The 17,602-nt window shown below is 42.5% G+C and overlaps 1 protein-coding gene across 1 annotated transcript in view; it reads left to right on the top strand.

Annotated features, from left to right (window-relative positions):
- LOC126092730 (lipase 3-like) overlaps window positions 1-17,602 on the top strand; it is a 326,223-nt gene that overhangs the window by 267,214 nt on the left and 41,407 nt on the right. Inside the window, exon 5 of the mRNA XM_049908455.1 lies at window positions 5,475-5,630. Within this exon, the coding sequence (XP_049764412.1) occupies window positions 5,475-5,630 (156 nt within the window). The remainder of the gene's footprint in view (window positions 1-5,474; window positions 5,631-17,602) is intronic.

A 17,602-nucleotide genomic window follows, 5' to 3' on the forward strand; every position in this document is an offset into this window, starting at 1 on the left:
GCACCTGTTATCACCAGCAGCTGCACCATCAGCATTTTGACAACCACTGTGGCCTTTCCTCGTTGTGTACCAATTAAAACTCTGACACTCCATCAGCGTCCTCACCAAAACTGATGCACTCATGGTACGGCATTATTTTCATATCGTCCCTTCTGACAAAATCTTATTGCTGCACAATCAACGAACTGATCTTTGTTGACAAAGAAATATCAGACACCGAAATCGGAGACACTGCAAACACATTTCGTTCCAAACATTGCTGACACTGAGATTTCTACAACAAAATTTGTTTTTTGTACGTCAGTGGTAACAATATATTACTAATTATTGAAGTCTCTGATTTAACAATTTATGCAGTTAAATATTTTTCATTAATCTTATGACTTGTTTGTTGTGAACAGACATCACTTTCTCTCCTGTGCCTACCTCTTTATCTCATACCGTAGTAGCAGTCGCGCCGCACCTCCTCAATTATTTGTTCCATATACTCCAATATCTGTCCGTCCCTATAGTTTTGATCTCAATGGATTCCTCTAGTACCCTTAGATTTATTTCTTGAAGTATTAACATGCACCGTATTACTCTCTCCCCTCTTCTAGTCGGGGTTTTCCACATGCTCCCTTCCTCGCCGATTCTCTGAAGGACTTCCTCACTTTCTGTCAGCTCACTTAATTTTCAACGTCCTTTGTAGCACCATATCTGAAAATGCTGTTCTTTTTCGGTTTTGCACAGCGCATAAAATAGTATTAAGCGCTTTCGTGTGTGAATGGGTGTGGATGTAGTTGTAAGTGCCGATGACGAGAAAGTTTAATAGTATTTTTTTGCTTTGTTTATCACTTTTCTCGTCCATTTTACTTCGGTCTGGCATTTACCAGAGATTTCAGAGCTAATTTTATGTTCCGCATTGCGTTCCATCGCTGTTAATACTTTACTGTACATAGAAAACGTAGCCTCAGCTGCTGCTGCGAAATGCTTTAATTTCTGCTACTGGATACATTCATTGATCATTTTCAGGTGACGGACGTCTAGAACCTTGATACAAATGACAACAGTTTCTTTATGGTCGTGCTCCATGACAGAATAATAACGAGTACAAAAGCATCTGCAGCACAGTGATGAAGAACCAAGCTGAAGTGAGCCAACTACATAATACGTCCACCAACACGAAGTGTTGCTTACCACATGCTTGTGGACAGACACGATGTGTAGCTATCTCTCTTCGTCCAGGCTGCCCCCCACTAAGCTTTAGAGACATTTGTACTTGTTAGTATTCCATCATGAAGCTCGGAGTAAAACCTGTTCAAATTGTGCCTTTCTTAATAATTATGACTGTTCGCCATATTAGATTAAGGCCTGTTAAAGTAAAGAGTGTGACTATCTTAGCAACCCAAAGTAAATAATTGTCGAAACACGTCATTTAATAGCTCTCACATATGTGAACTGATTACGACAAGTTAATAGTTGCTTTCGCATTAGAACTAACACTGATTCCGCTAAGAGTGATGCAATTACTGTGAGCACCGGGACCACACAAAATATGACCTTCCGTAGCAACGAATCTGCTTTATAACTCAGCCTCGAGAGACCAGAATGAACCTGAGCGGCCATGAGAACAGATGGTTCTGGTTTAGTAACCTTTACGCAGCACCAAACCTGTGGGTCGATTAGACATCCCTTATACGAGAAAACCTGTACATTAGACATGTTACCGATCTGCACGTTCGTCATTATTAAGATTTTGTGACTAAGCTCACTTGAGACAGCAGTATCGGACTGCGTCGTCAAAGACAGGAAATTGACTGCGTGTTGAACGTGGCCAGCGACTTGACGCACGGTCGGTGTCCTATTTTTACTGAGCTAAAAACAAATTTTTCCTGAAAATAAAAGATGGGCTGCAGTACAAAGAAAGAGACGTGGCAAAGTGAAAACTATTCAACTCCAGGCTAATCTGCTTCATTGCTTTCTGTATTTTTTTTTCCATCTTAGGACGGGCCTTCCCTCTCCTTATTCTTCTGAGACGCCTCCCTGTTCAAAATTTTCATTGGAGACCAATGGTTAGGTATTCTCTGTATGTGCACCCTGTCGCCCAAAGTTTTTATTACTACATTATCTCCATTGGCCTCTATACCTCCTCACTTCGTATTCTATCTTGCCTCATTAAGAGCAGACATCTTCTCATATAGTCCATTTCCACCGTTCTAATTTTCTCCCTAATTTCCTTGTCTGAGGTCACATCTCAGCTCCATGCAGAACACTGTGAGATACTCTTTTTTTTTACGGCACTGCCGATTATTATTGTTCATTATTACACAATGCAAAGCTTTAGTAGTTCTGTTCCCCGTTGCTATTGCTCAACAAATATCTATGTTACATGTAACGGAATTATTTATTATTCTTCCCAAATGTCTTTAGCTTTTGCTGTATTTTATTTCCCCTTTGCCTGTGTCAGTTTTCACCAAATCCTGTCCCATTCCTACAGCCATGGAAGCAGATAAAAGCGGGAACTTGCAACACTCGTGAATTCTCAGTTACCAGTATTTGTCGCACGAGGGGCGTTTGAACAGTCCGTGCAAAATCAGAGAGCTGGCACCACCGGCGGGTAGCGAGGTCATGTTTAGTTAGTAGCATCTTTGGAAAGAATGCACGCCAAGTTTCATCCATATTGGTCTATTTCTTTGTGTTTGGAATTCGTGTGAATCAAGGAAGTCGAGTGATTGTCAAAAAAATGGACGAAAAAGAATTTCGTGTGGTGATTAAACATTACTTTATGAAAGGCAAAACAGCTCAGGAAACCAAAGAGAAGCTTGATAAATATTAAGGTGACTCTGCACCCTCGCTTAGAACAATTTATAAGTGTTTTCAAAATTTTCGGTGTGGCCATATGGGCATAAGTGATGTTGAACGTTCTGGACGGCCTGCGGATGTTACGACTCCAGAAATCATTGGTAAAATCCATGATATGGTGTTGGATGACAGAATAGTTAAGGTGCGTGAGATTGCTAGTGCTGTGGGCATCTCGAATGAACGGGTACATAGTATTTTGCGTAAACATTTGGACATGAGAAAGCTATTCGTAAGATGGGTTCCGCGCGTGTTCACGTTTCACGAAAAACGGAATCGTGTGTAGGGTTGCAAAGATGGTTTGCAGCTATTCATGAAGAAAACGCAGGACTTTAAGCGTCGTTTCGTCACTGTGGATGAAACATGGATACATTACTATACTCCTGAGACCAAACAACAATCTAAACAATGGGTTAAAAGAGAGAATCTGTACCAAAGTGGCGAAGACCATTCCTTCGGCCGGAAAGGTTTACGGCGACTGTCTTTTGGGATTCGCAAGGGATAATCGTCATCGACTCTCTGGAAAAGGCTACAACTATTACAGGTGCATATTAATCCTTACTGGACCGTTTGAAAACCGAGCTGCAAGAAAAACGCCGGCGATTGGAACCTTAAAAAAGTCCTTTTCCATCACGACAATGCACCAGCACATACCTCAGCAGTTGTGGTCGCAAGATTATTGGAAATGGGATTCCAACTCGTTCACATCCCCCCTATTCTCAAGACTTGGCTCCCTCAGACTACTACCTTTTCCCTAATTTGAAGAAATGGCTGGCGGGAGAAAGATTTTATTCAAACGAGGAGGTGATTGCAGCAACTAATAGCTATTTTGCAGACTTGGACAATTCCTATAATTAGGAAGGGATCAACAAATTAGAACAGCGTTGGACGAAGATTAAAGGTCTAAAAGGAGACTATGTCGAAAAATAAAAAAGGTTTACCCCAAACACGTAAGTAGTTATTATTTTTGCACGGACTTGTCAAACGTCCCTCGTAGCATCTATTCACGAGTTTCCTTTCTTTCAGCAAAATCTATCCGTTCTGTGAATATGTGAGGCTGAATGTACCGCTACACACAATATTTTGTTGGTGTGGGATATTTGAGCGATAGTTCGGTATATTCATCTTTTGGACTTAGAGCTCTTGTACTTTTGCCGTGTTTGTAGTTAAAATTTTTGGACATACGTCCCACATTCAGCAAAACACTGTTTTTTCTTGTTACCCGAAAGTGTTTCGGCATCCACTGATGGTGGTACAGTGGTTCAAATGGTTCAAATGGCTCTGAACACTATGGGAATTAATTGCTGAAGTCATCAGTCGCCTAGAACTTAGAACTAATTAAACCTAACTAACCTAAGGACATCACAGACATCCATTCCCGAGGCAGGATTCGAACCTGCGACCGTAGTGGTCGCTCGGTTCTTTTGTATAATATGCGGAATATGTAACTAAAATAACAGTCGGTAGTTGGAGCAGTTCACGATTGACCACTTATTGTGCAAGGGGATGAAGAAAGAAGTCGATCAGCCTTGTGGGCACTCCCCATTTTACCATGCTCGTTTATAGAATGGATGAAGAATATCAGCTCATGGCTGCTACTGATAAACACCCGGAAAGAGGAGTTAATGAAACGGGGGATATCAGATCCGTACAACATATGCCAAAGAATGCCTGCATTATTTTAGATACATATGACCTCAAGATATTCGATGAACGTAACTGACAGTGGAAATTAAAGGAGTTCCTTACAACTGAAGAGGTGGTCTATTAATCTGATCATCATCATCATCATCATCATCATCATTTAAGACTGATTATGCCTTTCAGCGTTCAGTCTGGAGCATAGCCCCCCTTATACAGTTCCTCCATGATCCCCTATTCAGTGCTAACATTGATGCCTCTTCTGCTGTTAAACCTATTACTTCAAAATCATTCTTAACCGAATCCAGGTACCTTCTCCTCGGTCTGCCCCGACTCCTCCTACCCTCTACTGCTGATATATTTTCCTTGAGACATATGAGTCTCAACTTTATCTTCGATAATGATAGAAGCTGAAGAAACAAATTAAAATTTGTGCCGTAACTGGACTTTGAGCCTGGATTTCCTGCCTACTTTTTTTTTTTTAGTCTCATTTTGTTCGCTTTGGTTCGTTGCATTTGCTCGGGGCGGTCGTCGTAAGACATCCGTTTAAGTTCGTTGTTGACCGATTAACTCATTTTTTTTTTTATTACAGAGGGCTGCTAACCCTCCGACCGAACACGCTGAGCTACCGTGCCGGCTACCTACTAGGCAGATGTGCTAACCATTACACCACTGTGTGGGGCTAATACAGCTGCATGGACCACCTAGTCAAATGCCCTCCCTAACAGAAACTTCAATTCACAACTTCAGCACAGGCCATTGGATTACTGTAGTCAGTACAGCGTGGTGGCCATACGTTGTGGTGATGCAATATTTAGCATATCTGCCTAGGAAGCAAGAGACCTGGATTCAAGTCCCGACTGTGGCACAAATTTTAATTCATTTCTTTACCTTTTATCATTATCGAACTGCAGAGGTATTGTTAATATTGTCAGAGCCCTGTGGGTACATAGAGTGTTTTGGAGATGACGGACGGCCCGCTTGTTTTCCAGACGGCGTCACGTATGGGCGGCGTGTGGGCGTTCCCGCCGGACGCGGGGGCGGTGCGGTCGCGGATGTCTGCGCTGTGCCGGTCGCCGATCGTGGGGCGAGCACTGTGCGCCCGCTTCCTCGACACCGTCGCCGGCTACACCGCCAACCTCAACATGGTCTGTCTCACTCTCCCTCTCAATACGTCTCTCTCCTCCCACAACTGCTGCCCGTTTTCTCCTCACACATTACCACTGTTGTCTCCTCGCGAGCTTACCCACTGAAATCTGTAAAGTTTTTTAAATTACCGCTACCAGTCACAAATTTGTCAACTATTAGATTACTTATTTATTTAGCGACACGTTTAGATGGTTAAACCTCATCTGCAGGCTAAATGGCTTTACAAAAACAACTTTACATTAAGGTCATACTGATATTACATAATATTTTCGTAAATGGTGTGGTCATCTTTGTTCTTCTGGCGTGGCAGTCTCGTTGTGATGTGTTGCGGGGTATCCATTTCCGTGGCTCTTTTGGTTACTGTTCACAAATTGTCACTAATGCAGCAGTAACTTGGAAACACGATCACAAACAGCTCTATAGAATTAGTATGACCTCAATGTAAAGTTGCTTATGTAATGCCATTTAGCGTGAAGATGAGGTTTAACCCTCGAAACATATCGCTAAATAAACAAGTTTGTGGCTGGTAGCGGTAATTTAAAAAACCTTAACATACTCCTTGAGACAGTCACGGTCTTTCTAAATTGCTTCAAATTCACTTAAATCTGACTCGAATGACTTTCAGCTGTTGCAGACATCTGAAACTAATTTTTAATACTAACTGATTTATAACTCAGTTATAAAACGTGCGAGCGCTAGCCAGTCGTCACTGTATTTAACTCATTTGTTTATTATATATAATTACACTCGCACACTCATTATTTGGCCGCTATGCACGTGGGAACACCATCACGTCGAAAACATCAACACCTGGTTATATCTGTTAAATAAGGGTCACCTAACTACGAAAGAAGTTGTAGGAAATAGGTTTCACAAATGTAGGTATATTTCACAATTAGAAAACTTCCATTCAGTTTTAAAAACCAACATGATATCTTACTAGAACGTTACTCCTGGAAACAAAAACATAGAAAACTAATACGAGAAACGGAAGCTAATTACGAGGGACTTTGAAGTCATTAGGAAGACTATAAGAAATGAAAAAATAAGCGCTTCTCATCTGGCCACCTCACATTTTTCAAAATTAAAGAGAGAAATAACACAACGAACTCCGCATTCTAGATTCACAAACAAATTAAATGCGAGATGCTCGGAATACGCGCTCTGACATATAACAAACACCTCTTGCTAGCAGCGTTTCTGCGAACCGACACTTACATCTTCAGAGTGCACTGGCAGCATGGGATGAAAGTCAGAAAGCAAATGTTTAAAGGATTTCTATGTTCACCTTTCTTAGCTGAACACGTGTCAGAAACACTTTTAGGAGGGGGGGGGGGGGGGGGGGGGGCACAGAATGCTTGTTGCCATTATGACGAAGCGTGAACGTGTTTTGAATCTTAAAGCAGAGTGGAAGGTGCCAAAATGGCGTACAAATACGAATATATTATATTTATCAGCTGAGTACCGAGCCCGAACGGTCTTAAGAATTTTCCCATGTTGCAAGCGAAATGAAAAGGCGGTGCTCTTGTTAATGCCCATAGAAATAGATACTTACAACAACTGAGGTGGGCACTTCAGAGTTTAGGCGCTCCTTCGGCTAGAAATAATGATGTATACCGGGAAACTACCACTTTAGAAATACCTAAGGTGACCAACCCCGACTTGTCCCTGGGAGCGTCACAGATGTTTGCTACTCATGACTTGAGGCAAGTTTTTCTGTCGCAACTGGACAGCAAACACGGACTGTACCGGAAATCGCTTTCTTAAATGTGAACCATCAACCTAGACCAAAATGTTCATACTGGCCGCTTTTATTGATGAAATAAGCTAAGCTCATACGGACTCGTGAAACGATATTGACCCGCCACGTTACAAATCAAAATCAGAATCTTCTGCTGCTGCGAATTTGAATAACGTATTTCTTTCTGTAAACTTGATCGCAATTCCATACAAAATTTTCAATATTTTTGGCCTCTGTCTAGAGATTCCCTTTTCTGACAGGTTGGAAATTAAGGTCAGTAACCTGAGCCCAACTTTCACGACTGTATCAGGTTGATGCGTAAGTTCGTAAAATTTTTGTTTTGCATTTTGGTATTGTGGTTGCTATGGGCCTATTTATCGATTGCCTTTTTTATCTGTATTTCACTGTTGCTGTTTGAGTTTACGTATTGACATTTTGTCATTTGAAGATAGTAAGTGAAGCTCTGGACGCTAGAAAGTGGAGTGCCAAATGGAGACATCGGAACATTTCCGACGTATTTTTCTGTTTGAGTTCACTGAAGAGGTAAGAGGAGCGGAGGGATACAGGAACATTTGCACCGTGTATAGAAATAATACCTTTGGGCAGAGCACGGCAAGAAAATCGATTTTTTCGTTTCAAGATGGATCTTTTTGAGATTAATGACTTTCCACGTTCAGCAAGACCTTCGGGGTTTGATGAAAATCTTTTAAACGTACTGACCCAAAATTATCCACGTTAATGTACTCGGGAAGTGACAAGTGTGATGAGCTGTGTTCATTTCACCACCGTGCGACATTTGCATGCAATGGCGAAGGTTCAAAAATCGTGTGTATGAGTATCGCATGCTCTAAGCCAGTGGTTCCCAACCTGGAGGTAAAATTAAATTTTCTGAGGGGTAAAAACGAAACAATTAGTTTCTGTTTCAGTTATGAAACTGAATAATTTTCAAAAGATCGATACTATTATCACACTTTTGTAAGATTCTAATACTGGTTATATAAGTTATCAATAATAACTCTTTTCTCAATTAATAGCATTAATGCGATGGAGGTTACAGGTTCCTCACATAGTCCACCCACTGCACACGTATGTTGTGCTTCGTCCTGTACATCGTTAATTATGAAAGTAGCACGTATATGTAACAAATACTAAATATCTCATGAAATTATCTTCTCCAAGCTATAGCCAGCAACTGCAGTAGTCCAAAAAGTGCTTCGAAACAGATAAATGAATTAATTGACAGCCGACCCGACAGTAACTACAGAAGGGCTCCTTTAGTGCTGTACATTATTATTAGTGTTACTACTACTATTAATGGCAGTGGTCAGGCACTAAACATTAACAGCCTGAAATCGTCCAGTTTCTGCCAGTTGAGAAGTAAGGTGTGTGACAATCAAGTGATTTACGAACAGTAAGTAAAAATAGTGCACACATTTCAATTCGGTTATTTTAAATGGGGCTGCAGTGTGCAGATCAAGTAAGTGCCACAAAGGAGAGGAGTAATGCGGAGGAATAAGTATCTTTTGTAAGAACTGTCTGCCCTCACTGTGGATAGATAGCTTTCTTATCTGAGAAGAATTTGTAGGTAGCACTTGTGATGCACCATGAATTCCATTCTAACACACACACACACACACACACACACACACACACACACACACACACACACACACACACAAACTAAACATCATTCATCCTTAATCATTTTAAAAATAAAAGTGTTCCAAGAAGTCTTTCATTCTACATTGTAGTTAAGTGCTATAGCTAATGATAATGTGGGGGAGGGGGCGGAGAACCTGTGGTCTGAGCCAATGTCACAAAAATCAACGGGTGGCGATACGTGCATCTCTGCTTACTCATCGAACAACACCAACCATCCCTATCCTGTAATTTTACTAGTAGCGATAGAGGAATGATTGAGCCCAAACAAAGTAACAGCTCACCGTACAAAGGCCCACGCGCATTCACGAAAGCTAATATTATGCATGTAATGGAAAAGCGGCGGTGTGGTGTACTACGAATTGCTTCCCCGAGTTGTAACCACAATGCTGACATCTACTGTCAACAATTGAGACGTCTTGCAGACGCATCCGCAGAACAACCACCAGGAAGACGTAAATTGACGTTACTTCACGATAACACCCGCCCGCATTCTGTTAGCTTGTTAAGAAACACTGTATAGGAGCTGGATTTGGAAGCCACTCCCCACCCACCTTGTTCACTTGATCTTGTGCCCTCAGATTTTTTCCTTTTCCGCGCTCTATCAAAGAACGTTCAAGGAACTTCCTTTCCGGATCAAAATGCGCTCCGAACGTGGCTCGGCGAATTCTTCGCCTCAGAAGCGCGTTATTTCTACAGTCACGCAATGGAATAGATATGCAGTTATGGACTGTGCAGCTGGTCCCGGTGGAGGTTCGAGTCCTCCCGCGAGCGTGGTGTGTGTGTTTGTCCTTAGGATAATTTAAATTAAGTAGGGTGTAAGCTTAGGGACTGATGATCTTAGCTGTTAAGTCCCAAAAGATTTCAAACACTTTTGAACTATTTTTTTTTTTTTTTGAATAGATACCCCAGCGTGGGCAGACGTAAATAATAAAGGAGAACGTATTATTGCTGCCTAAAAGTCCGTGTCATGTATATCTGTCGTGTTTATGAAACTTGTGGAAAAACGCTGTAAGTAGGCTGTTTAGGTTTTTAAATTGGTAACGCCACGTGGGGCTCTGTATGAAAATCACTGGCTGTGCTGTGTGCAGTCTGTGGCTGGTTAGCATTGTTGTAATATTTGCTGTTGTAGTGTTGGACAGTTGGATGTGAACAGCGCGTAGCGTTGCGTACTTGGAGGTGAGCCGCCATCAGTGGTGGATGTGGGGAGAGAGATGGCGGAGTTTTGAGAGTGGATGATCTGGACGTGTGTCCATCAGAGACAGTAAATTTGTAAGACTGGATGTCATGAACGGATATATATATTACGGCTTTTGAACACTATTAAGGTAAATACATTGTTTGTTCTCTATCAAAATCTTTCATTTGCTAACTATGCCTATCAGTAGTTAGTGCCTTGAGTAGTTAGAATCTTTTACTTAGCTGGCAGTATTGGCTCTCGCTGTATTACAGTAGTTCGAGTAACGAAGATTTTTGTGAGGTAAGTGATTCATGAAACGTATAGGTTATTGTTAGTCAGGGCCATTCTTTTGTAGGGATTTTTGAAAGTCAGATTGCGTTGCGCAAAAAGTATTGTGTGTCAGCTTAAGTACAGTCATTTATAATTTTTTTAAGAGGACGTTTCAATGCTACGAAGCTATCCACCATCGGAATTGTTCTGATATAGTTCGACTCGGGTGAGCCTTACATAAAAATCCCTTGAAATAATTTATCAGCACAAAACGCACAGCTACGGCCCTAGGATATCCATCTGACTGCTTGAATAATGTACGGGCTTTCCAGGCGTACTCGCGGCCAAAATCCACACTAACATTATCAATACGAAAGTAACCGTACCTGTTATATGTCCACCTCTAAAGCGCCGAACCGATTTCTACGAAATTTGCTAAAAAAGAAAGAAGGAATATCGACTCCTAAGGGGGCCAAGTGATGCGCAGTCCTGCCCACATCCATCTGTACACAGTACTCGGCAGCGATACCAAGCAAAATGAGAAGTCAGATACTTGAAGTTTGTTACAAAATGGTACACATACGCTGCTGGCCATAAAATTTTCAACGCCGTGAAGGGTAGAAAACAACTAAGTTTTACTAAATCTTACTTATTGTGTGTATGTAACACAAAAAATGTTCAAATGTGGGTGAGATCCTAAGGGCCAAAACTGCTGAGGTCATCGATCCCTAGGCTTACACACCTCTTAAACTAACTTATGCTGAGAACAATAAACAAACCCATGCGCGAGGAAGGACTCGAGCCTTCTACATCTACATCTACATCCATACTCCGCAAACCACCTGACGGTGTGTGGCCGAGGGTACTTTGAGTACCTCTATCGGTTCTCCCTTCTATTCCAGTCTCGTATTGTTCGTGGAAAGAAAGATTGTCGATATGCCTCTGTGTGAGCTCTAATCTCTCTGATTTTATCCTCATGGTCTCTTCGCGAGATATATGTACGAGGGAGCAATATACTGCTTGACTCCTCGGTGAAGGTATGATCTCGAAACTTCAGCAAAAGACCGTACCGAGGTACAGAGCGCCTCTCCTGCAGAGTCTTCCACTGGAGTTTATCTATCATCTCCGTAACGCTTTCGCGATTACTAAATGATCCTGTAACGAAGCGCTCTGCTCTCCGTTAGATATTCTCTATATCTTCTATCAACCCTATCTGGTACGGATCCCAAACTGCTGAGCAATATTCAAGCAGTGGGCGAACAAGTGTACTGTAGCCTACTTCCTTTGTTTTCGGATTGCATTTGCTTAGGATTCTTCCAATGAATCTCAGTCTGGCATCTGCTTTACCGACGATCAACTTTATATGATCATTCCATTTTAAATCACTCCTGATGCCTACTCCCAGATAATTTATGGAATTAACTGTTTTCAGTTGCTGACCTGCTATATTGAAGTTAAATGATAAGGGATCTTTCTGTCTATGTATTCGCAGCACATTACACTTGTCTACATTGAGATTCAGTTGCCATTTCCTGCACAATTCGTTGCAGATCCTCCTGCATTTCAGAACAATTTTCCATTGTTACAACCTCTCGATATACCACAGCATCATCCGCAAAAAGCCTCAGAGAACTTCCGATGTTATCCACAGGGTCATTTATGTATATTGTGAATAGCAACGGTCCTACGACACTCCCCTGCGGCACATCTGAAATCACTATTACTTCGGAAGACTTCTCTCTCGCCGGGAGGGTCCGCGCTGTCCCTGAAATGGCGCCTCAAACCGCGAGGCCACTCCACGCATCGTACATAGACAGCATCTTGTCGTAGAGAATAATATGCAGTGCGCTAACTGGTGAGACAATAACACAAACCGGGATGGGATCGACTGCGTTCAGAGGATTGACGGTAGCGGGTTGGTTACACAGGGCAGCGGGAGTTGTATTTAGGCGGTTTACCATGCTCTTTTAAGCAACTGTTGCGCTGGTCCCAAGGGTGAGCCTCAGAGAATACTGTGCACGAACAACACAGAAGACAAACTTTACACGAATCACAGACAGACGGCGCTCACGACTTCACTACGTTAAGCTATCCTCTCATGGGACGTGGAAGCGCCCATGGACGAGCAGCTGGTGACGTCACAGCAGGGAATCTCCCGTTTCTCTCCACTGTGGAACGTGAAATAATCAATGTGGCGTGTCAGATGTTTGTCCTGTGGAGACGAACGTGGCCAATGAGATGCGACAACGTTTTTAAGTCAAAAGCAGTAGTACGAAGGTTGCCCAGAAAGTAGTACACCGCACTTTTTTTTTCTCAACCGAAAACAATGCTACGAATGCGAATCATTACGTATGTATTATATGACGTGTTCTTAGTGACTACGCCAAGTTTCCGTCACTTCCGACAGATAGCGTGGCTGCAGGACAGTTTCAAAATGGCGTCTGTATGTGGTGTACGTTACAAGCATTGAATTTCTCACTCACTGTGGAGAATATTCACAAACGGTTGTGCAAAGTCTATGGAGCATCTGCTGTAGACAGAAGTACAGATGATGGCGCTGAGCACTATGGGACTTAACATCTGAGGTCATCAGTCCCCTAGAACTTAGAACTACATAAACCTAACTAACCTAAGGACATCACACACATCCATGCCAGAGGCAGGATTCGAACCTGCGACCGTAGCGGTCGCGCAGTTCCAAACTGTAGCGCCTAGAACCGCTTGACCACTCCGGCCGGCATAGAAGTACAGTTAGTCGCTGGGCACGGAAGGTGAGGTAATCAGAAGGCGGTTCAGCGGAGCTCCACGATTTGCAGCGGTCGGGGAGACCATCGACGGCTGTCACACCTAACATGCTACAGCGAGCTGGTGTTGTCATTCGCGAGGACAGGCGCATTACGACCTGGCACTTGGTATTGCATCTGTCAATCAGCAAGGAAAATATGGATGCAATTACCCGACTCTTGGATATTCAAAAGCGTGTGGAAGATGGGTCCTGCGGTGTCTAACGGTGGTTCACAAATCGCACAGAAAAAAAATATTTGTCATTATTTGTTGCAACGTTTTGAAGCTGAGGGGGAGATCTTCTTGTCCCGGATTGTGACAGGGATGAAACCTGGGTTCACCATTTTGAGCCAAAAACGTAATGACAATCGATGGAATGGAACCATTCCCACTCCCCACAGAAGAAAAAAATCAAAACAACTACTTCCGCTGGTAAGTTTCTGGGACTAAGGTGTGATTCTCACTGATGTGATGCCAAGAGGCAGTGCCATTAATTCAGAAGCATATGTTAAGAAATTAATAAGACTCAAGACGCGCTTCCGGTGACGTCGGCACCACGTAGCCCAGATGCTTTGCTGCAACACGATACCACTCGTCCCCACACAAGTCTGAGAACTGATGAACACATCGCAAAACAGGGTTGAACAGTGTTATCCCAGCCACGCTACAGCCCACTCTGACTTAGACCCCTCGGACTTCCACATGGCTGGCCGTAGTGGCCGTGCGGTTCAAGGCGCTACAGTCTGGAACCGAGTGACCGCTACGGTCGCAGAATCGAATCCTGCCTCGGGCATGGATCTGTGTAATGTCCTTAGGTTAGTTATGTTTAATTAGTTCTAAGTTCTAGGCGACTGATGACCTCAGAAATTAAGTCGCATAGTGCTCAGAGCCAGCCACTTCTTCTTGTTTGGGCCATTAAAGGATGCCATTCGTGGAAGACATTTTGAGGACGATGAGGAATTCATTCACACAGTGAAGCACTGGGTCCGCCACCAGGACAAGGATTGATACCGACAGGGGATATAAGCCTTTGTTTCGCGCTGGAGGAAGGCCATAGAACAGGATAGAGAATACGTGGAAAAATAGGATGTGTGGATAAAACATCATTCTTTCGTGTGTGCAATCATCATTATGTTCAATGAAGAATTGTTGAAGGAAAAAAAGTGGTGTGCATTAATTTCTGGGCAACCCTCTTAGTATTGCATTAAATCTTTTCTTTATCATAGAGGACATGGTTTGAATATAAGCTGTTTGTCAGCTGTGAGCAGTGATGAGAAAGGTAACAGGTTAGCGTCCATCCCTTTCCGATTTAACCAGCTTTGATTTCATCAGGAACCATTGTGCACAGCATCCGTAGACTGTCAGGAGGAGAGGCACGCAGCAGTCAGCTGCAATCCGATTTGCTTTTCTTATTCTTGCAAATCTATACTTCGGTTATAACTAACCATCTTCAGCTTATTTTCGTTATATTTCTACGGACTAGTGGCAGTCCATGTCACCATAAGTTCTTACAGCTGTCCTTCTGCATGTACACCAGGTAGAACATGTGGTGACATTGACTGCCACGAGTCCGTAGAAATATAACGAAAATGCACTGAAGATGGCTATCTATAACCGAAATATAGATTTGCAAGAATAAGAAAAGCTACTGGGATTGCAACTGACTGCTGCGTGTCTCCCTTTTCTTCTTTCCGATTTTGTTCGCCTAATATTTTCTTAATGATTCTGGGTCTCCCTTATTAATTAAATAGAACGATTATCAACAGAAGTCGATGTTGTTTACGACTGTGATGTTAATAAGGAATCGATACTCTCACGAGGGCCTACTAAATGTCGTGTGCGATTTCTACGGACTGAAGCGCTTGGCGCCCAAGAGGATAGACATAAGGTTTGTGTTTTGTATTGGCAAGAGAGCCAACCCACTATGAGAGGAAGCCGAAAGGCACGCGTTTTAGCTCACGCAGGCTGGCGTGAGGTCTGGAACAGGACAAGGAAGTTAGACTTTAGCAAAAAAAGGACGTAGTTGTTGGAATACTTATCTTTAATTCGTAAATGGTTAACATCGCTCTTGACGGTACATGTTTTACAGCATCAATAGTAACTGGTAATGGCGCCTTGCTAGGTCGTAGCAAATGACGTAGCTGAAGGCTATGTTAACTATCGTCTCGGCAAATGAGAGCGTATTTTGTCAGTGAACCATCGCTAGCAAAGTCAGTTTCTGCGACTTCCGTCAACGCGGCAACAGCAGCGAGAGAGGCACCCAACAACATCTGACATAGGAAGGTCACCGAGTCCTCTTTTATCAAGCGAGTTTCATTTCTGCATACAGCATCGCGATGGACCTATCCGTGTGTGGGGTCTGCGAACGGAACTGCATTTTCCAGCTATACGTGGCCAGCATCTTGCGTGGTGACACAGGATACCTTCTTCTTCATCTTCTTCTTCTTCTTCTTCTTGTGGATTATCTACGGCTGGCGCCACTTCTCCACCCACAGTAGCCTTCTTTTTCTGTCTTGAGTTTTCTCAACGTTCATATTCCTTGCCTCCATTGCCTCCTCCATTTTGTCAGTTGCGTCGTTGGTGACCCCTATTCTTCCGCTAGGACGGTATTCATTGTAGTATCGTATTTGGTATCCTGTCTTCATTCACCTTATTCAAATGGCCAAACCACATCAGATGTTTTTGTTGGATGTCTTCACAGATATTCCTATCCATTTTCATCCCTTGCCGGATTACGTCATTTCTTATCCTATCCATCCTAGTAATAACTTGTGTTTCGTCTTAAGTAATCCATCTCAGTGGCAAGCAGTTTATTCTTAGTTCTTCTGGTAACGTTCCAGACTTCTGCCCCACACAAAACTAGACTCTTGACTCTAGTCTTACACATTCCCTTCTTCGTTGTTCATCTTATTTTTTTGTTCCACAGAACAGAGTTCATTGCCCTTCTTACAGCACCATTGTTAAACCTACTAGCGATTCCAGCATTGCATGTGCCCTTCTCGTTAAATAATACCCAAAGATATTAGATATTTTGCAATTCCCACACCTACAACTACTTCTCCATCTACCTCCAAATTGTTTGCTTTTTCGGTTCCAACAGCCAAGTACTCAAATTTCTTCATGTTCATCTTCAGACCGGCCTTATTGTCTTCTTGTTTAAGTTTTCTTCTTTTAAAGCTCAGATCATCTTCATATTTTACTAGTACAATCTGGTCATCTGCAAAATACGGGCTAAATATCTTGCTGCCGTCTACTGTCACCCTCATAAGTCAGCTGAATTGCTCCTAAATGTAGCTTAAGGAGTGTTGGTGACAGCCCACATTATTGCCGCAGACCCTTATTCTCATCGAATTCTTCTGTCGAACTATTCCAAATCCTTATTCTCACTGTGTTATTTTCATACAATTTCATATCAGTATTTAGAAATTTTATGAATTAAGTATTCACCAGTTGACTCTCGTATTGACTTGATTGTTCTACATGTCTTAGCAGTACGAGCTACACCAACCATCCTTCCTGCATATTCATATATTTCTTCCCATTCCCTTTTTTCCTTTGTAACATTTCTCTTTTTACTTTTCTGTTTAGTGTCCTATATATAGCTCTACTTTGACTGTCATTCATATTTAGGAATGTCAAATAAGTTTATTTTTTTCCTTTCAACCATCTCTGCTCTTTCAATAATGGCTCTGAGCACTATGGGACTCAACATCTGAGGTCATCAGTCCCCAAGAACTTAGAACTTCTTAAACCTAACTAACCTAAGGACATCACACACATCCATGCCCGAGGCAGGATTCGAACCTGCGACCGTAGCGGTTGCGCGGTTCCAAACTGAAGCGCCTACAACCACACGGCCACACTGGCCGGCTCTGCTCTTTCAGCATCCCACCAAACACGTTTCATTTTCTTCTCATATCATCCAACGGCTTCTTTCGCTACTTCATCTATGACCTTCTTTATATACTCACATTTCTGTTTTGCTGTTCTCTCTGCACTCTCCAGTTTATTTGACAACCGCTATTGGTGTAGGTACTTAGTACTATCTTCCTTTAAACTGTCCAAGTCTCTGAAAGGGGGCGGGAAAAACGAATACTTAAATCTTTCGGTACTATCTCTGATTTCTTTTATTTTACTGCGATGATCATTTCTCCCTATGCAGGTTCGTCAGAATATTTTCAGATTCTGATGAGAAGTTGGTGACCGAAATATCGTGAAAACATCTCGCGGCAACGGAAAAAGACGTTGTTTTAATGAGTGCCACCACAACTCGCTTATCGTATCTGTCACACTCTATTTCGCGATAACAGAAAACGAGCTGCCCATCTTTGAATCTT

This window comes from Schistocerca cancellata, chromosome 7, assembly GCF_023864275.1.
Source record: "Schistocerca cancellata isolate TAMUIC-IGC-003103 chromosome 7, iqSchCanc2.1, whole genome shotgun sequence".
Classification (NCBI taxonomy): domain Eukaryota; kingdom Metazoa; phylum Arthropoda; class Insecta; order Orthoptera; family Acrididae; genus Schistocerca; species Schistocerca cancellata.